This window comes from Choloepus didactylus, chromosome 10 (genome assembly GCF_015220235.1).
Source record: "Choloepus didactylus isolate mChoDid1 chromosome 10, mChoDid1.pri, whole genome shotgun sequence".
NCBI classification, from domain to species: Eukaryota; Metazoa; Chordata; class Mammalia; order Pilosa; family Megalonychidae; genus Choloepus; species Choloepus didactylus.
In genome coordinates, this window is record NC_051316.1 from 70,203,904 (window position 1) to 70,225,463 (window position 21,560).

The window sequence follows — 21,560 nt, forward strand, 5'->3', positions numbered from 1 at the left end:
ATAAACTGTCCTGAGTAAACAACCAATGATTTTTGGTATAATCACATAATTATGCACTCACCACCACAATCTATATGAGGATATTTCCATCTCTTCCACAAAAAAGGAAGAGGAAGAGGAGAAAAAAATAATGAATAAAAATATATAAGATAGAAGAAAAATAAAAATAGAACAAAATACAATAAACATGTCAGACAACAATAGTAACCCCAAGAATCCCATACCCCTCCCTTATATCCCCCTCTTACAGACATTTAGCTTTGCTATATTGCCTTTGTTACAATTAATGTAAGTATATTACAATGTTCCTGTTAACTATAGCCTCTAGTTTGCATTGATTGTATTTTTCCCCTATACCATCCAATTTTCAACTCCTTGAAATGTTGACATTCCTTTGTTCTCCCTCATTTAAAAACATTCTTGTATTTGTACATTTAATCACCATCATTGACCACTCTAGGCTTTGCTAAGTTATACAGTCCCAGTCTCTATCTTCTATCTTAACTTCTGGTGTCAGACATGCCTCTAGGCTTCCTCTTTCAACTGTACTCAGACTCATCTTTTGAACTGAGGAACTTTTAACAAAGAAGAATATCACACACACATTCTATTAACAGTCAGAGTGATGGGATCATCATACAACAAGAGGTCTCTAGAAAAGTCCAACAGACACTCATGAGAGATTGATAGTGAAAAAGACAAATAACATCTTAATATTACAATAAAAACAGTTTGATCTTGTGGACCTGTGAACAGTGTCTCAGGGGTTCCCAAACCACACTTTGAGAAATATGACTATTGAAAAATCAAAGTAATTTTTACATTTAAACAAGTGCTGAGCTTAGCTATGTACAAAAAAAGTTAAACTCCCTGATAAAGGATCATGATTTTTAAAGGAAACTAAAAACATTAGTTTTGACCTTCCTTCTATCTAACTCATGTAGGTTTTTCTTAGAGACAAGCTTTAAAGAGATGGCACTTTGGTTTTGCCAACATTTATCAAAGCCTGAAATAAAAACCCTGCCATGGCTCAGACACTGGCCTGCCTTTCCGAGTGCCCAACACGTAGGACCTAGGCAGACACCGACACACAGAGCTTCTTCCTTCTGACCCAGAACCCACAGTCCATGTGAGTCCAAGATGACATCCCAGGGCCTGGGGGCAGTGTGGGTAGCTGGTTTGGTGCCCCAGTGCCAGTAGGAATTCTTGTTTTTCTGCCTGCTGATGAAGACCCACAAAGCATCTTGTTATCAGGAAGAAATGCTGGAGCATTACCCCAGGGGATAGTGGCTGGGAACCCTTCCAGATTCTCATGGAATCTGAAGCTGAGCTACTCCTTTAGACAGGGCAGAAGGAGCTTTCCTCTCATTTGTTGCAGGAGGTTGCTGTTTTTCATTTCTTTCTTTCTTAACGTGTAGCTATGCACCCCAAAATAGATGCACAGATGGTCAATGAGTACATAAAAATTGATCAACATCATTATTTATCAGGAAGATATAAAGTAAAACCAAAATGATATGACTTTACACACCCACCAAAATGGATGCAATGAAAATACATGAAAACACCAAATCATCTGGAAGATTTGGATTCACCAGGACTCTCACCCATTATTGGTGTAAATATAAAGGGAAAGGCATACAACTTCTTAAAAACTCTGGTGGTCTCATAATTCTTAACATACCGCCACCCTCTGTAATTCAACTTTTAGGTATTTATCTAAGAGAAATGAAAACAGATGTCCACAAAACCTTGTGCCAATGTCCACAGTCCCTCTGTTCATAATGGTCAATAACTAAAAGCACCCCAGATCTCCATCAATAGCACAAAAGATAAACAAAGTGTGCTTTGCTCATATAATGGATACTATTCCACAAGCAAATTAAACACTGGTGCCCAAAGCAATAGGGAGGAATCTCAAAAACAATTATGCTGAGAGAGAAAGCTTAAACAAAAGAATAAATACTGTATGATCACATATGTATGAAGTTTTAGAAGAGGCAAACAATTAGAACTATTATTGCTTCTTGGGAAGCTGAAGGTGAGAAATCCCTAGGAAGAGTCACGGAGACTTTTTTTGGGGTGATGGTGATGTTCTTTATCATGATATGTGTTTGGATTGCACAAGTGTATGTATTTGTCAGAACTCATTAAGGGTACACTTAAGATTTGTACATTTCATTGACAAATTTTATTCAAAAGGAAAAAAAAGAACCAGAAACAAATACGGAACTTTAGTAAGTGATAAGCAATTGCTGAAGCATTTGTGGAGATGAGTATTATTAATGTCTTTTACTTTTTTGAAAGGTGGCAAATAAAATGAGGGATTATGAGATGGACAGTTGGGTAGATATATGATAAAGAAAGTATAATAAAATGCTAATTGGAGAAGTTAGGTAGTGGATATATGAGTGTTTTCTGTAGAATTCTATTATCTGTTCTTTACTTTGAAATTTTTCATAATAAAATTTTTTAAAATAAAATATTGAGAACAAAATTCAATGAAATACACCCAGACATCCACCAGAATGTCTAAAATGAAAGAAACTGTCAATATTAAATGTTGGTGAGCATGTGGAGAAAAGGCCCTCTCATAAAATTCTGGTGGAAGTGTAACTTGATACAACTACTTTGGAAAATAGTTTGACAGCATCGCCTAAATTTGAGCATATTTATATGCTCTGTCCAGAAATTTCTTTCTTAGATATATACCCAACACAGAGGCATACCTGTGTGCCTTTAAAAACACACAAAAGCAGGCTCATATCAACATTATTTGTAGCAATTCCAAATGGAAACAACCTAAGTGTCCTTCCACAAGAATAAAGAATAAGAAGTTCCCACAAACAGAGCAAACGACTGACTTTTCTGTAGTCGTGGTAACAATTAGCCACCAGAACTGGTTTTAAACCTGTTCAATCAAATCCATGACAATTCCACTCAGCGAACACACTTTTGTAAGCCAGCCAGTGAGTAACAGCCCATAACTTCTTAAAGGCAGTCATCCAGGAATGGACTCATTTCAAACAAGCACACTTCTGAGTAACAACCAAACAAAAACATTTCTACCCAAAGAGAACTCTTCCACAGATGGTGGCAATTCTTTATGCCTCTGAAGTCCTCCAGTCCTTGAATTCTATTAGATTGACACTGCTGAGAGATTACATCTTGCCAGCACAGCTTATTTCCCTACAGTAAGCAATAAATTAGTTTTTTCTTTGTATTGTGGGTATTGAGTAGTAGTCTTAGCATTCTTTAATAATGGATACATAGAGTACGATATATTTTTTGAAAATAAAGGAATAGTATTCAATCATGAAAATGAACAACTGTTTCTACATGTAATAACATGGATGAATTTGGAAACATTACTTTTTTTTTTAAATTAAATTCAGTTTTATTGAAATATATTCACATACCATACAATCATCCATGGTATACAATCAACTGTTCACAGTACGATCATATACTTATGCATTCATCACCACAATCTATTTCTGAACATTTTCCTTACATCAGAAAGAATCAGAATAAGAATAAAAAATAAAAGTAAAAAAGAACACCCAAACCATCCCCCACCATCCTACCCTATTTTTCATTTAGTCTTTGTCCCCATTTTTCTACTCATCTATCCATACACTAGATAAAGGGAGTATGATCCATAAGGTTTTTGCAATCACACTGTCACCCCTTGTAATCTACATTATCATAAAATCGTCAGAAGTTATGTTTTTAACATTGGCATTTCAAAAGTTAAATACAGATAGCAGCAGTTGGGCAGTGAAACAGTATTGAAGGAAGGATAAGAGTGCTAATAGCCTCATCTTATAAAGTGGTCTGTGATGAGTCTAGAACTGAAGACACCACAATTTTCCAATATATTAAACCAACACAACTCAAAACACAATCAAAATGCAGCTTTACTCTTGTTTTCCATTGCTCCTTAAAAATGAGTTTAATCTCCTCCATCCCTGATGAAACCTTTGATAGATCCCATGACATTTCTGTTCACTTCCAGGCAATAGACCTACACCTGTCACTTTAAATTGCAGTCATCAGTTAGAAATTAACATCCCATTCTTAACAATAATAAAAAATTTTAATTGATTTAACACCAAATCTTTTCCTCTACCCTAGCCAGGCCCACTGTGGGCTGAGTGGTGCAGAAGGAAAGGGGGACATTGCCCTTCTCTGGCTCTTCTTCCTCCCCAAGTTGACTACCTAGGGCTTCTCACCCCTCCATGTTTGGAGCCCAGGAGGAAGGAAAAACTGGACAGAGAGGTTTTTTACTTGAATTAGTAGTGTTGTACGTTGGCTCCATACTCTTTGGCCTGGAAGATGTTTAGCCCTGTCTCTTTCTCTCATGGATACTTTCAGAGGCTTACCTATGGGGTCTCTCTGGCTGAAGTACCTACAAACATTACTTTTGAGCAAAGAAAGCCAGACACAAAAGGATGCATACTAGTGATTTCATTTACATATATGGGTCTTATGGAATATCAGAGATGTTCAGTGTATGGAAATAGTTTGAAGTGGCATAAACTTCTTCACTTTGTGAAAATCCATTGTGCCATTCACTTATTTTTTGTCCATACTGTCTGTGTGTTATACTTCAATTTTTAAAAAAGTTTTTAAAATTAAAATAAGCAAAAATGAATGCTCTGAAGTGGAAAACAAGCAACCTGTCTGCAAGAAAGGAAAAAAAATAGTGTGGAAAAAATTACACTCATTTTGTATTAAGATAACATGGTTGTTGGCTGGAGAAAATATTTTTAGCAAATATTATGCAGTAAAGGTACATCTTTTTCATATAAAAAGTAAATAGAAAGTAGTAAGGACAACATCAAACACCAGTAGGCAAATGAGGAGATATCATACAACACTTGCTTAAGAAGGGAATGATATTAGCAAATAGGCACATGAAGAAAAGATCCAGTTTAGTAGCAATTAAAGTAATGTGAACAAAAATAACATATTCCTATTTCTAACCAATTTCCCAATCAGTCATCTTAAATACAAATAAAAATTTTAAAATAATATACTACATACATCACAAAGAATGAAACTTAATGTGAACTATGACCTATAGTTAATAGTTTAATTATAATAATATTGCTTCATCAATCTAAACAAAGGTAGCACATAAATGCAAATGAGGATGGGAATTCTGTACTATCTGCGTGATTTTTCTGTAAACCTACAACTACTCTAATAAAAAAGTAAGAAAATAATATAGTACAATTTTAATGAAAGTTTTCCTACTCTTTCACAGACTCAATACTAGATCTTATATTGATTCTGTTTTCTTTATTGGACAATGACTAACACAACTACCAATCAAGGAGAGGAAAATCAAACCTACTAGAAACTACTCTTTACCTATCAGATTGACAAATATTAAAAAGACTGATTATATCTAGTGTTGGCAACAGTGTGGGAAAATATACACATTCATACAATAGTTTCATGTAAAGTAATTCAGGGATATTTGTTAGTACATATTAATAATTAAAATGCGTATGTAATTTGATCAAGCGCTTTCACTTGGGCATACCAGCACATTTGCAAAATATTCGTTGCAGCATTTCTTAGACTGAAATAATCACAATGACGGAATTGAAAAGTGGTGAGTTAAACTAAGGCACATCCATGATACAAAGCATTTTCCATGTAGATGAACAAATGTGGAGAGATTTACAAAACTTACATTAGTTAAAAATATCAAACTGCCAAATGATGCCTTTGGTAAGAATGGTGTTCAATATAAATATAAATAAAAATTCTAGGGTTTTACCCATTAGTTTCTTAACAGTAGTTCCTTCTTGGGGAGAGACTGAAATTGGAAAATAATAGCCCAATGATCAAGGGGGCTTTTACTTTATCTAAATATATTGGATTTTAACAATGTCCATATACATGAATATATCAAGGTCAAAAAATTTATATAAATCTTGTGCAACTATATTTTAAAATACTCTTTCACCATTCATTCCCCAAGTCACATTGATTATGGTGACTCATTTTCTGTCAATTTCTTTGCTTTCTTTCCCCAAACACCAGCACATTCTCTCTTCCTGACTTATTACTGGTTCTTCCCCATCCCATTAATAGCCTCAATAATGATTCCTCTTTTCTGCTCTTTTCATTATGCCTCTATGATCTTTTCCAGTCAGTACAGGAAGCAGGTTCTCTTTTAGAGGAAGGGCTTGAAAATGCCTATATTTTAAAATTCCATCACTGTCATGCATGATTAGAAAACGAATTATTTTATCACTATCCCAGCTTTTGTATCATAGGTGCAATGAATGAATGCCATGCCAATTAAGTGTAAGAAAAGCACACTGTACTGTGGTAATATCAAAGTGTTGAATTAACTTCTTTTTAGCACCCTACATATATTTGAGTTTAGAGAATACATTCCTTGATATTACTTTCACTTCTTAACTGCACCTGCAATCCTCAACCTTTTACAAATTAAATGTTATCACTGTGCTCTCATTTTGATAACCAAGGACCTTCTGGACAAATTCCACAGACTTTCCTCAGCCTTTAGAAAAAACAATGATGATGATAGCAACTACACATTATTTCTCTAGTTCTAAAGGGTTCACTTAATCCTTCCACCACACTTGAATCTGAGCTGTTAATATTCTCATTTGCCAAGAAAGCACTTGGCAAAAAAGCTTATATTATTAACACCATCTAGTTTGAAACTTTGGATTAGTCTCCAAACCCCATTCTGTTCACCAGAGCTCAGATGTCTGTACAGACTGGACGTTCTTGACCATAACTTATTTGATAGCAAGTCTTACACTTCTGAGGCATTAACAGTTCCCATATTGGATCATACAGCATTGCAATTTTGTCTTTTTCACTAGTTTGTTTTTTTACCTCCAATTTTCTAGACATATCGACCAAAGAACAGGGAGACTATTTTTTTTGTATAAAGTGTGTGCAAACAAGATCATAGGTTGTTCTTATTCCCTGCAAACAACACTAGTACAGACAGTGTAAAAATGAACAGTGGTCTTAGTCACTGATTTTGTCTCCTCTACATGTTGTAGATAGCTGACCCCCAAATTAGAAGAACCTGAATTCCTGAATCACTATTTGGAGAAGAGCCAACCAGAAGAATCATCTGATCAGGAATTCATGCATTGAGCTCTTATATGAAGGAAAGATAAATATGTATCATAATCAAAATACTGATAGTTTCTGCTTATGTGTTACAATAGCTAGCATTAACTTAACCGGCAAGTGTCTTTAACAAAATGCTATCCTGAAGAAGCTTTTCAATAAAAAATTGCATAGCAAACTTTGGGAATAGCAAATATTCCCCAAGTATTTAAACAGAAAAATAAAAACTGTAAATCAAAAAATTATTTATTTAAGAAAAATGGGTCATTTTCTCCACACTTGCTTTTGTAAATTCATGGTGTACAACATATATTTAAAGTAATCTCATGATTTTTATTTTGATTTCACGTATTTTCCAGTTGTTACATAATATGAGTCAAGATTGCTTTTTGGGCTAGCAAACACTAATGTAATTGATTGGAGAGAGTCACAAATATAACTTTCTTCTTTCTTTGCTGACTTTTGAGGATTGTTAAATGCGGGAGAAGTACATTTCAATTTCCCCTCTGACAACCTCCCAGGCACAGCTGCTGTATTTCTTTTCCTTCATATAGACAATGATCCCTTGGAAGTACTTGCCGACAAAAATTCCCAAAGAGGAATAGGACAGAAGATTTTCTACTTTCATCTTCTCCAGTTGTTCCAGACTGTAATCAATTCTAGAGAGTAATTCATCCAGGAGCGATGATCCCAGGCAGCACAGGCGTTCTCTGTATTGAAGACGGGGAAGATCTGCTGGAACATCCGACGGCGGAAACATGGCGTGTGTCTTCTGGATTTCGGTGATTTGCCCTCTTTTCCAAGGATATTTGAAGTGGGTCCTGTCATTCACATATGAGTAGGAGGGGATCGTTTTCAGCTTTATCAAAAGCATAAATATTTCCTTATTTTCCAGGTCTTGGCTCCAAGGCAAGTGACAGCCAAGAGAGCAGTCAAGGCTAGAGCTGAGAGCATCACCCCTCCTATTAGCAAGTACAGGGCCATAGAAAACTGCAGTGATTCACCAGATGGCCGGGAGGGGGCGCACAGCCAACGCTAACTAATGAGCGCACGTCTTCCTTCATTGCGCACCGAAGGCCGGCAGATGGCGCCCGAGGTCACGTTTTCTGATCTTCGTTTTCAGAAACATTGACTGGCTGGGTTTGGCTTCGTTTTCGTTTTTTCTGCAGATGCGTCTGCCTGAAAGGGAGGCTGCCGGCGCTTCTCGGACCAACTTGGTGCAACTTAAATAGTGAGTAAAAAATCTTCCTTTTCGCAGCCCAGCCCTGATTGCTGAGGAGGGAGATTTGCCACGACTTGGCCTGAGACATTTTTTCTTCCCTAGCGAGCACGGAACCTTTCATTTTCTGAACTTTCCTCATGTTTTTGTGCTTTGCTTTGTCAGACGGTACTTTACCAAGATTTATTTGACAAAAGTATCGACTTAACTGAGAACTTTGACGGCTCGAAACCCAAGCATGCTGTGGTATTTTTTACAGATTCAGGATTGTTTCTGGGGAGAAAACCCAACACAAATTCAGAGAAAGGGGAAATTAGGATGCCAATATACGACACAAGGGAAACCTCCAGGCAACAAATGCCCCGGACTTACTGGAGCCCGAGGCAAAAGGGACATTGTGAGCCTCTGTTTACCTGCCCTTATTATATTTTTAACGGATAAGTTTTCCTACAACAGTAGTTGAAGAAATTAAAAGGTAGGTCTGTTAAGTTTAAATATTTTATTTATACCAAAACCAGAAGTTGATGTATTTTTACTTACCTGGCTTTAATAGAAACACTCATCAATCATATTTTTAAAACTACTTCTTTGCTCTCTTTTTTTCCATTTCTAGTAAGGAGTGAAGAGCTTAAAATATTTTTTATTTAACTTCACATTACTGAACTCCTTTCACAAGCACTCCACTTTGGTTCTGTTTTAAAAAAATTAGATGGGTAGTGTACAAGGAGTGCAGGACATTTAGCAGGTCAGATCTTTACATTCTCTTTGGTAAGGATTTTATAGGCAGAATAGAATTTGCCAAAATTTAATTTGCATGGCAGTCACCCCCAACCCCAGTGGAAGACTGTCAGGGACTTGGAAGTATAGGGTCAGATCTTGTCTTATTTAAAGTTTTCATGTTTTGGCATTAATTTTGATTTTTTAATATTACATTAAAATGTTATTTGGATTACTTAGATTTGGTGCCTCCTTAAATTTTGTGCTTGAGGAGAGTACCCCCTCACTTCACCCAAATGTCAGTCTTAGATTATCTTTTGAATTATAGTGTGATTTTCAATGGAAGGAAATCCTAGCTGAAAATCAGGAAACATCTCATTTCCTATCACCCCCCTTGCCTCCCCCCACCCCAAACCATTTTTGTTTTGTTTTGTTTTTTGTTTTTTTTTTTTTGGTTTGGTTTTGGTTGTATGTGTGTGTGTGTGTGAGCACACACGTGTTTTCTGGTTCCTTGGTGTGTACAACTTTTGTTTTTTAAGCTCTGCCTTAAAAAATATCACCAGAGGTGGCCAGAAACTATTCACAGAGAAGCCATTTTGTGTCAGACATCAATGCTCATTCCCCAGAAAGAGCCTCACGCAGGCTGAGATTTCTGTCTTTTCTGTGCCAGGCACTGCTGTAACAGTATGAACCTGGGCTCCAGCAGACAGTCCCCTCTCCAAGAATTTCCATTTAGAGGGTGCCAACGTGCCGGACCCTGGGAGTGTCAGGGGAGCTGCAATCAAAGCTTCTTTTGGCTTTTCTTGTTTGAACATGGACTACACAGATAACTATTTTTGTTATATTAATACTAAAGGCAGCTATCATTTACTATGTTCAAGTTCTCAGCCAGTAACTTGCAAACTTTATTTTATTTAATCCTCACAATTTCCTATGTACAGTTGTCTCAAGTTTTTAGAAGAGGAAACGAAAATCTGAACTCATTTAACTTCACAGGGGCCACATATTGTGTCAGAAAGTAGAGCTTTCCACTGGCTCCAGCCCCTTCTTCATCAGCACTAAGCACTCCGTTTAAGCTGAACTGAGCATTCTAGTGGTTAAACAATCTTTTGTTTAATGTCTTGTCTTGGCTGCTGCCTGGAGAGCAGTCATCATCCCTGTTTTACTCATCCCTGAATTCATACTGCCAAGCACAGTGTCTGTCACATCCATGCTGTTTGGGGGTGACAGAATGAAGAGACCTGGATGCATTAACCCTTGATGTTCCAGGTTTACGCCACTATTATCTGTAGACTATGTCAGAAAAAGACAGCTGTGGCTCCTGTAATGAAATGTGGAAGAAATCAAAGCTTGTGCATGGCTGTTCTACAAAGGAAATGCAGGGAGGTGAGGCAAGTAGTATTTCAGTGCAATTTAAGAAGTATAAAACTGGAGTCTAGGATCCAACCTTTTAGAACTATTCATAGAAATAAAAAAGGGAGAGATGCTCAGATTTTTTATTACAACATTGAGTCTCATTTAGATGAATACATCCTACTGATTAAGGCTTCTGTCAATTTCTGATCTGAGTGTGTTTAATTTCAGTTGTAGTTATAAAAGAAGTGCTGAAAGTCACAACATTATCTGAGGTCCATAAATAATAAAGAAAGTGAAAAAAGTGGAAGCAGAATTGGAATAAGTACAGAAAATGAAAATCCTGGCCTCACTATTCAAGAATCTGACATGCAAGTTTCTCAAAGAAGCTGGTTAAAGAGTCACACAGCCAGACAGCCTGCATCATCACCAGCCTTACCAGTGGCCCAGTCAACCTCTTCATTGAGGACACTGAGGACACTGATGCTGATGTTCTCCAACCCTGTCTGCCCCCTTAGCTGTGACCTGGCTCAGGGCCATGGCCTCCAAAAACAGACCTTCACTCCTCGAGGCCAAATCAGGAGGCTCTCTCTTCTTTCCTGTCTGGAGGACAAGAATGTTTTCAGGTTCTTCCAGGTGCAGTTGGCTGGCAGTGAGTTCCAAAAGGCTCAGACCCTTCTGTTTTCCATGAAATGATCCAGCAAATCTTCAGCCTCTTCAACACAAAGGGCTGAATTCCTCATTGGACTTGATTTGCAGCTGGACATGGAGGTGGAAGAGACTGCCCTGAACTCTAACTCCAGACTGGCAGTGAAGAGGTATTTCCAAGGAACCAGTCTCTATTCAAAACGGAAGTATACCAGCTGCTGGCTTCGGACATTGTCAGGCTAGAAATTAAGAAATGAAAATCAAAAGTGTTTTCTTTGTATTCACAAGCCCATCCAAAAACTCAGGAAGTTGTGAAGGACTCAGATGGTTGGATCTTATCTGCTAATAGTTTGCCTTATGCTTGTAAATATGCACTCAATTCAAAGAATTTTTTTTTGCATGCTTTCAGTTATAAAATGTATTCAGTCATTTTTGGCAGATTGTTTTTCAGTGATAAGAAACTGTTTCTGAATCCAGAGAAATGGCATTTTTAATTTGTAATAATTAGAATTTACATGGTTATTGTAGTTACAAATTTATTATTCATATTATAGTATAGTCAGCTTTGCCTTCTGTTTTTTTGTTTTGTTTTGTTTTTGTTTTTTGTTTTTGTTTTTGTTTTTTGATTTGGAGGAGTGGTGAGAGTTAAATCTAGATTTTTAAAGTTTGAGTCTTATATTCTTAAAGAGATACAAAGTGTCCTTGACCTTTAATCTGCCTTAAAATCCAAAAGGAACAAAAATGGTTTTCTTAATTTCATTAATTCATAAAATATTTTGAAGAGTCTCTGCTCCAGGCAATTTGCATGCCCTTGTGAATATCTAGTAGAAAAAACAAAGATATTACTTTCTTTAATGGTGCACTCTGGTGGAGAAGACAGCTCTTAAAGAATAGGTGATTAGTTAGGAACCCTTTGTAGAGCTATGAAGGAGATGAACTATGATAGATTATATTAGCTGGTGCTAATTCAGTTTTACTTATGCTTATTGGAGAAGTCATGTCTGATGGCTATTGATTCAATTTCAGCAGCTCCATAAACTAGAAACTAAAGTGAAATATATTAATCATGGGCCTTGAATCTTCAATAAATAAGGAGTGAATGAATACCTTCTATTTGCTGGCTCAGTGATGGGTACCAGGTACAATGAAAAAAGTAGGCAATTCCTTGCTGCCACAGAGCTTCTGGTCTAGTGGGGAGCATTCAATTAAAATACCGCTAATGACTAACATAGGGAAAGTGCAGGATACTGGGAGCATGTAGGACTTGTATGGGTCAGTGAAAGCTTCCAGAAGAAGCAACTGCTAAGCTGGCATCTCAAGGATCTGTAGGAGTTAGCCGAGTAAATGCATGATGGTCATAGTGTTTCAGAAACAAACAGCTGCAAATGTGCAAGTGTGGTGGAGAGAGCATGCATGAACAAAGAACTGAAAGGAGATATAAGTGTATAGAGATGGAGGGAAAGGGGAAGAGAGTAAAGTTGGAGTAGAAAGCAGGTGTTGCAATATAAAAGGGTCTGCAAGCAATTTTGGGATTGTAATTTACAGAAATGATTATGGAATATTTCAAGCAGTGCATTGATATGAGCAGATTTGGTTATTAAAAAATCTCTTCTTCCTGCCCTTTGAAAACAGGGTTGAGGTTTAGGTAATGACGTTGCATAGAAAGGAAAGAAGTAGACCTATTTGGACATGGGCATTGAACCCAGGGAGAGAGATGATAGGTTTGAAAGATATTTAAGAGGTTGTATCAGTGAACAGTTTAGTTGAAAGCAAGACTGAATAACTAAGTCTAGGTATTGAAGAGTTATGGTGCTCATGGAATTTTTAGGATGCCTTAGAAACAAGTTCTAGGCTAAGCCTCCAAGAAAAATACCACAAATCAAACCAGAGAACTGTCCTGATGAAAAACAAAATATTTTTTCTGACCTGGCCCTAATAAAAACTGGAAGGAAGTGCCATACTGTGATATTATTTCTTTGTCAGAAACCGGAACATGCCCCCATGGGAGATCGCCACCTCAGCCAGCAAATTTAGGACCCACCCCCACCCCATTCCACCCCACCGCTCCTAACCCCACCCCTCTGCCAAAGCCTCATCTTCTCATGGCTCACTTTAGGATCAAAATCTCACACAGCTGCTTCAGATTAGCAGAATCTTGTTCCAGGTCCTATCTGCAAGGAAGTCTGGAAATTTGCATGTTGCCCACTATGCCAGTGTATTAGTTTCCCATTGCTGCATAATTAGCTACCACCAAGTTTATTGGTTTAAAACAATGACTGTTTATTACTTAACAGTTTCTGTGGGTCAATAATTAGAGAGCAGCTTCAGGGTGCACTTCTGGCTCAGAATCTCTCATTGGTTCAGCTCAGGAGGTTGGCTGGGACTGCAGTCATCTGAAGGCTTGACTTGGGCTGGAGGACCTGCTTCTAAGATGGCTCGTCCACATGGCCATTGGCATGAGGACTGGCCCCTTGCCTTAGTCACATGGGTCCCTCCATCCAGCTGTATGATGAGTCCTCACAACATACAGCTGGCTTCTGTCAGAGGCAGTGATGCTCAAAGAGTGTTCGAAATGGAAGAGGCCGTAAATTCTTTTATGTCCTTGTCTTAGAACTTTCCACTGTTAGTAAGAAGGAGAAACACCTAAAGAGACATCAGCCCACACCAATACAGGTGTTGAGGTCACCAGCAAAAGCACAACTCACACAGGCTCTGATGGGTGGACATTTTACTCACAGAGAAGAGACAGAGCAAGGTCAGTTTCACTAGTGGGCATTGGTTCCCCTAAGTCAGTGGGTCTCCAGTCCATGGCTGACACAGGAAGATGTTATACATAGCACCCCTCTCTTATGTTTGTGTGCTACTGGAGTGGAGGAACCCTGCTCCTTCCCTGCTAGGGAAAGATTTACTACCAGGGTGTGAGCTGGGTTTTGTAAAACATGCCCACCAGAGTCAGACTGTCTCCAGTGAAAGTTTGCATTTGCTTGGGACAATAGGGGAAGGAATGTACCAGCAGTCCCCTCATCTACTAGGGCTTTGTGTTCTATCCCGGCAGGCTGACACACCTGGTCCTGAGCACAGGATGGATTTGTGGGTCCCAGGGAGAGGTGGCAGACCATGCCAGGACTGCCCCCCACCACACATACTATCCCTTCAGCAACATGTTGTATGTTTGTTAGAGAGGAGTCACTAAATACTGCACATAGTTAAGGCGAGAGGAATTAAGCCCCAACTGAAGAGAAGTGTATGACAGAATTTGAAGACAACTACATTGGAGAAATGGAAGTCAAAATGTGGGAATATCCACTAATGTGGAAAGACTGTTCTACAGATGATTGGCAGCCATGAATATGATAGCAGATACCACACGTGCCAAAAAAGGACAGCATTTAGTGACTTATTGGATGTGGGTTTTGAGAAAGACGGAAGACTCGAGGATGATGTCCATATCTCTATCTTGGGTAGCAGAACAAGGGGGTCCTTGCACATGTATGGGGAACACAGAAGGAAAGCAGGATTTAATTGCAAGGAAGGGTGAAAATTATGCCAATTTTGGACGTGTTGAGTGTAAATTTCCAGGGGGACAGCCATGTGGAGATAGTCTAGGGTAGCAGGTAAAAGTATGGCTCTGAAGTTTGGAAGTATGTTTCTGGCTACAGTTATGGACGTCATGAGCATAGAGATAGCATTTGGAGGTATTTGGGAGGACGAGACTGCTTATGCAGAGGATAGAGTGTGGAGGCCAGAATTCTGGGGAACACTAAAAATCCCTGAGATGAGAGGAAGTAGTCAGCAAAGGAAAGAGAGGAAGAGCAGACAGCCAGGAAATGGTGATGACCTAGAAGCCAAATGAGGATCAGACTTCAGGGTGGAGGATGTGGTAAAAAATGTCAGATGCTTTCAAGATGTCAGCCAAGATAAACTGACAGTGAACTCTGCCCTCAGTAGGATGTAAGTTATTGTAAACCTTGACTTGAGTGGTTTCAGGAGAACAGGGAGGCTAAAGAACCCACATTAAAGTGAATGGAGAAAGGGGCTGCATTTAAAGAAGTAGGGACAGATATTGGAGAGACTGTTTCAAAAAGTTTAGATATGAATGGAATGAAAGAAGCAAGATAGTACTTAACAGGTGGTTGCAGGGTTAAGGAGTTGTCTTATTTATGATGAAGAACATGAAAATTAAACACATTAAATATTGATCAAAACCAGGCCGGTAAAAAGGAAGGAATTATTGACACAGGAGAGAGAAGAGATAACTAATGAAGCATAAGGCCCTTACTGAAGCTTTTTTTGCTTTGGCATCAAAGAACTCTCTTCCCAAGAGCCAAGCCTCATGGAATTGTCCCTGTTTGGTGTTAGTGGTTTTAGACCCTGGGGCAATGCATGCTGTAAAGCGGGGGATGGGGAAGAGGGGACTTTGTTTTGCAAAGTGATATAAGATCTAAATGTGAGAATGGAAGTGGGAAAGGAGAAAGCCCAAGCTTCCATCTCTTCTCAGGCAGATCAGTTTTATGCAAGTGTATTTATCAAGTTTGAAGATCTGAAAAATGTTCTCCTTAAAACCTGGGCTTGCATAACCCTGGATAGAGTTCATGTACCTTCAGGGACACAGATGCCTGGGTTTGAATAGTGTTGTATTAATGGACACCAGATTTTCTTGTAGTTTACTCATCTTTACTTATATAGAATTTGTTTCCTTTGGAGCACAGACAAATAAAGAGAATTAAATATGTGGTTGTTGGAACAAATGAAGAACCTGTTTCCCACAAAGGTACATCCCCAGTGTACAATTCCAAAGAATTTTGAAAAATAATTTTTATTCTTTAGTTTTGGGGAAAAAATTGGAGGCCACTTAACCAATCGTTTCCTAACCATGGCCTGGTCTAAATATTTGCATCAATTCTTTTAATCAATAACCAGTCTGAATGGGGCAATGAATTAGCTGTTTACTAGACCTCAGGTAGGACTGAAAGTCAGTGAAGGTCAGTATCTTGAGAATCAAAATATTTTTCCTTAATTCCTGAGTTCTCCTGTAAACTTGTTAACTAATGAAGAGAAAGAACTGGCTTGATTCCAGGGCCCAAATGATTTATTATCTATTTCCCTTGAATAGACCAGAAAGAAGAGGGTATTTCTTTACATTTAATCTGATTTTGAAAAATTTCTTAAGGCAATAGGCCATTTTCCTGTTTTCTTAGGAAACCCCATGTATCTTTCCGATTCAGAAGTAGGTGTGTAATATCTGTCAGAGGGCCTGATGAGGAAAGACAGCATTCGACTGTAGATTCAGACCCATTAAATGGTTAAAAATTTTTTTGACGTTACACTTTTTTTAATAGGCTGCTCTGAAGATCTGTTTTTTAGTACAGTGTATTTCTATGTTTATCAAAAATGATCAATGTTTAGGCGTAAAAAGACATAATCAATACTTAGTTGTGATAGTTATAAAAAAATTGCTATCTGATTTTACTAATTTATGGTACTAATTTTAAATCCTAGCCACTAATTATGCAAATGTTCTTGTTGACATGATAGGAAATTTCCATTTTTTTCCTGTACCAAACAGTTGCATTTTAAAATTATTCTGATGATATTCTATTTTAGTATGTTTAAAAGTGTGAAGACATTGAAACTTTTTGTTAATCAGATTTTCAGAGTAGATTAGAAAGTTCAGTCCATCAGTTTCTTTTTACATGTTTGAATATGAATGTTTTTTAGTTGTCAACAAAATCACATAATGATGGAAATATTCCTAAACATCCAATTCCAGAATGACTGTTCAATAATGCTAGATTCTGTTTGAAAAGAAGTTCTCTTTCATTTTTAAGTTAAAACATCAACTTTACTTTGAAGGAACAATTTGTGCTCATTTTTTATTTTTATTTTATTATAGCATTTTGATAGCCTATTACTAACAACCACTTACCATTACAGAAAAGATCAGCCAAATTTGGAAAACTTGTATATGAAAAATGTTTAACTCATCTTTAAGTTGGACAATCTTCAGTATTTTGCAATGAGAAAATTATATTGAAGAAAATCCATACATTCAAATTTAAAATATCTTAAGAAGAATCCTTACTAACAGTTCAAGCTTTACCTAGATCACATTCTTGTTCACTCAGTGAGTGCATAATTAGAATTAACTTCAATCATTGTTTCTTGTCAGGAATCTTTTTATGTAACTTGTTCATTTTGTAAGGATTGATTTAGGTAACTCCGGAGAATATCATCTGTACGCCCACTTCACTGTGCACAGGAAGTGCGAGAGAGAGCACTGTGCTGAAAGCACATTGAGTTCTTGTTGTGAGTTCCACTGCCAACCTCTGCATGGTGAGTTAAGAACAGTATTTACCTTCTTGGGCGCGCGATTATCAGGCCTGGGGACAAAGGGTCGGTCCATATTTAAATATTACAAATCATATTAACTTTTAGAGAAAAATAAACATAAAAACAAGTTCTATGGTTTTCTTTCAACACGTATATGTGTAACTTTTTGCACACCACATTTAGAAGATTATGGCTGTGGTCTCTTCTGCATTTTCCTGAGCACAGACAGAACATGTGGCCACCCCTGGACATTTGTAGTTGGTCTCTAGCACGGCTCTGACCTTGTCCCCCAGGGGAGAAAGCCCTGGGTTGGAAATGGATGGTCCCCCACCCCCCACCCCGGCCACCTGTTCAGAATGTGTGGATTGTGAATACCACGGCCAACCTCTGAATTAGCACTTATTTCTGGAGCAAGAAAATTCCTCCGGATGGTGGACAGAGACAAAGGCAGGTCATGAGGCTCTTGAGGCTAGGGTAACCCGCCTGGACCTGGGCCTGCTGTCCCTGGGAGCTGCACAGGGAGAGCCCGGGGCTCCGGGAGCTCCAGCCCATGAAACCTCGGCCGCCTGCTCCTCCCAGCCCGTGGGCCAGTCCAGGGTTTTGCTCTCCTTTCCTCTCACCCACAAGTCTTTTCTCTTCTGATGTCCTGTTTCTGATGTGATGGCCAGTAATTTTTAGTATTTAGTTCTGCTGATAGATTGTGGGCAAGGGACACTTAGACCTTTTGAATAATTTCTCCCTCACAGGAAGACCCTTCTCACTGCACAGGTTGACCCTGAAGCCCATGCACTGCCTCATCCTCATTATACTAAAATCATCTGTCTTTTCCCAGACTCGGGCTACAAGTCTTCCTTCCCTGCCTTTAGCTTTGGGACCTATTGCTTAGGTCAATCATTTTTTTCTTATTTTCTGTTAATTCTCCTTTTCTGTGTTCCTATCTCTTTCAACTGAAATATTCCCAAGACAATTTCCTACTTTTTGCCGTCATCATTTTGCTGCTATAAATTCTGGTTGGTCCAAATGTAATAAAGTTTTAATAAACTGCTGAGCACTTATTAATATTCTCTATTTCATAAATGAGGTGGGGCTACAATTTCATTTTGTTTCTTTCCTATTCCAAAAGTATTTTTACCCTTTTCTTTGAATCACTTTCACTGTTTTTCCTACTATACTGACCATTTAGAGGCACTGCCTCTTGATTTTTTTGTTTTATCAAAGCTATTGCTTTTTGTTTTGTGTTCAAGTTTATTAATTTCTGAATCTATATTTAATTCCTTATTTCTGTTTTGCTTTTAATTATTGTTCTTTCCCAGCATCTTGAGTAGAATGCTTAATTCACTTATTTATATAATCTTTCCATTTTTTGTTAAACTTATATTTTGAAAATTTCCATTGAATATAAATTTGACCATCCCACACATATTCTTTTTATTATTTTGTGTTTTCATTGTTATCTTGCTATTAATTTCTAATCAATTTGTAACTTCCATTTTTGTTTCCTCCTTAGCTAAAAAATTCAAAAACAATCTTCTATGTCTTCTCACATTCTCCTATTTTTTTCCCTAAATATTCTATGCTTTTTGTTCCACCCTAGCATTGGTGCCAGGAATGAACTCCAGGGTGATTGGTCACTTTGTTTAGAAAGTGGTCCTGAGGTTTTAAATGGGGCCACATGCTCTGCCATTCCCCTTACTATCGGCAAGGAGGGAAAAGGAACAACCTTGCCCTGATATTCTACCTGACATTCCTCCATTCCTCAATGGATTATTGTATTAGAGATCTCCAGAGAAACAGAACCAATAGGAGATATATATATATAAAATCAGCTGTATTGTAGGGATTGGCTGTGTAACTGTGTGGATTAGCAAGTCTGAATTCCATAGGGCAGGCCACAAGTTGGGGATTCCTGTAAAGTTTTTGATGAATTCCCCAGCAGAAGCTGGTTGGCTGGAGTAGAAATAGAAATTCTTCTTTCTGACTGCTAAAATCATCAGTTCTCCCTCTAAGGCCTTCAACTGATTGGATGAAACTTCTCTCATTGCTGAAGATAATCTCCTTTGTTGATTATGAATGTATCAGCCATGGTTGCAATCAGCTGACTAATGATTTAAATCCAGGAAATACTTCACAGTAACGATCAGGCCAGTGCTTGCTTGACCAAACAACTGGACACCATGACCTAGCCAAGGTGACACATGAACATAACTATTACGATTATTACTATATTTGTTTCTGCTCCTTGTATTAGTTGACTCTTAAGCATGGAGTGTGTTACAGTAAGTATTGCAGTTTTACAAATTATCCCAAAATTTCATACCTTAAAATAAACATTTTCTTACTCTTACAGGTTTTGTGGGTTATGAATGTGGACAGAGCACTGCAGGAATGGCTTCTCTCTTCCACAGTGTCTGAGATTTCAGCTGAGAATACTAAATGGCTTGGGGTAATTTGCTATTTGGGGGTTGGAATAATCTAGATTTTTCTCCCCTCAAATGTGTGGTGGCTGTGGCTGTCTATCAGCTGGGACCTCCCCAAGGCCTCTCCATGTGGTGTGGGAGTCTTCACAGCATGACATCCTCACAGTCATTGCGCTGCTCATAGGATGGCTCAGCGAGGAAAGTGGAAGCTGTCCGCCCTTACAGCCCAGCCTCAGAAGTCACAGTGTTATTTCTGCCACGTTCAGTTTGTTATGAGCAGGTCACAAGCCCACTCAAATGCAAGGAGAGAGTAATTAGATGGCATTTCTTGATGAAGGACTTTCTTGATGGGAGATACTTTTGCTGCCACCTTTGGAAAATACAGCCTGATACAATCCACTCTCCACAAAAACATCGCGTCTCTTTCACATACAAAATACACTCATCACCCCCAAGACTTCCCAAAGTCACATCGCAATATGGAATTTGGCAAATACCCAAGTCCAGTGTCTGGCCATCTAAATCATAGCAAGGTGTGGGTTAAGCTTCTTAGAGGCAGTTCCATTCTTCTCAGTGTGAACACCTGTAATCTAAATAGGTTGTTTGTCCCTTTACTCCTAATATACAGTGTTTGAGACAAGCATAAAATAACAATAACAGACAGTATCAAGCAACATGGGAGAAAGGAGGAGAAGCACAGCGATTACTGTTTCATTGCAATTATGATACTGATTTCAGCAGGTATTATCAGTTTTTTTGGTTACAGCTCAGACCTCCTCTCTGGGAGTTATTTTCCATGGCTGACTTTTCTGTTCTCTGTCCTCTTAGTTCTTCCTTCTGAGTCATCCTTCCTTTTCCACAAGACGTTGTCCATGTTTTCAATTATATAAAGTTTCTTAGCCTAATTCCTTTCTGGAAAAGTGTGGGGGTTCAAAGGCATCTTTATTTTGTATGCTATCTGGTACTTTCAGTCTTAACTGATAATATTAAACACTGTGGATTTCCTGTATATCAATGTCTAATGAATGCCATTGGATGGTAGGCACACCTACAAATCTCTTCAAATAAGCCCTTTACCACCTTGGCTACCTATGAGACTGCTGTGGGACAGTTTCTTTGAGCCCTGTTGTTTAATGGAGAGGACCTGGGAGGCACTTAGAAGTCCTTAGGGTCCTTAGAAGTCGTCTTGCTTATTTGAAATGGTCTGTGAGACACCATCTTAGATCTTTCTGAAGTTTTAACAAAGAATTTTATAGCCCCACACTCAATTTGATCTTTTTTTAAATCATATTTTCCTATTGTAGAATACAACATATATACATAGAAGTGACAACCCTCCAAGCACAACCCAACAAGTAGCTAGAGAGCAAACCTCAAAGAACACCATAGGGTACAGTTTCAGCCATCCCCCTACTATGAAGTACAACATATATGCAAAAGGTAATATCACTCAAAGTATGATTCAGCAAGTAGATATATAGGAAACCTCCAAACTTGCCATGAGTCACAGTACCACAGTCTCAGCTATCTCCCTACTGCAAAACATAACAGACACACAAAAAGGTGACAATTTGATCTTTTTGCTTTATTTTTTATAGCATCTCCCTCCCAATACCAAATTTCTGTCCTCATTAATATAGCTTTGAAACAAATTACTCCAAGGTCTATCCCTCTAAATAACAGTTTTCTTACTCTAACAGATTCTGCATCATGGATCTTTACAGAGCACAGCAGGAAAG

At 38.1% G+C, this 21,560-nt stretch overlaps 1 protein-coding gene and 1 long non-coding RNA gene across 2 annotated transcripts; one reads left to right on the plus strand and one right to left on the minus strand.

Moving 5' to 3' along the window:
- Positions 1-7,609: 7,609 nt before the first annotated feature.
- LOC119545223 (interferon alpha-8-like) lies at positions 7,610-8,121 on the minus strand. Its single transcript, XM_037850770.1, is given in 2 exon segments — positions 7,610-8,065; positions 8,068-8,121. Coding segments are annotated over 2 exon segments (510 nt in total).
- Positions 8,122-8,259: 138 nt separating this feature from the next.
- On the plus strand, positions 8,260-10,797 carry LOC119505022. Its single transcript, XR_005210670.1, has 3 exons — positions 8,260-8,368; positions 8,616-8,831; positions 10,658-10,797. It is a non-coding gene; the product is annotated as an uncharacterized LOC119505022 (long non-coding RNA).
- Positions 10,798-21,560: the final 10,763 nt, after the last annotated feature.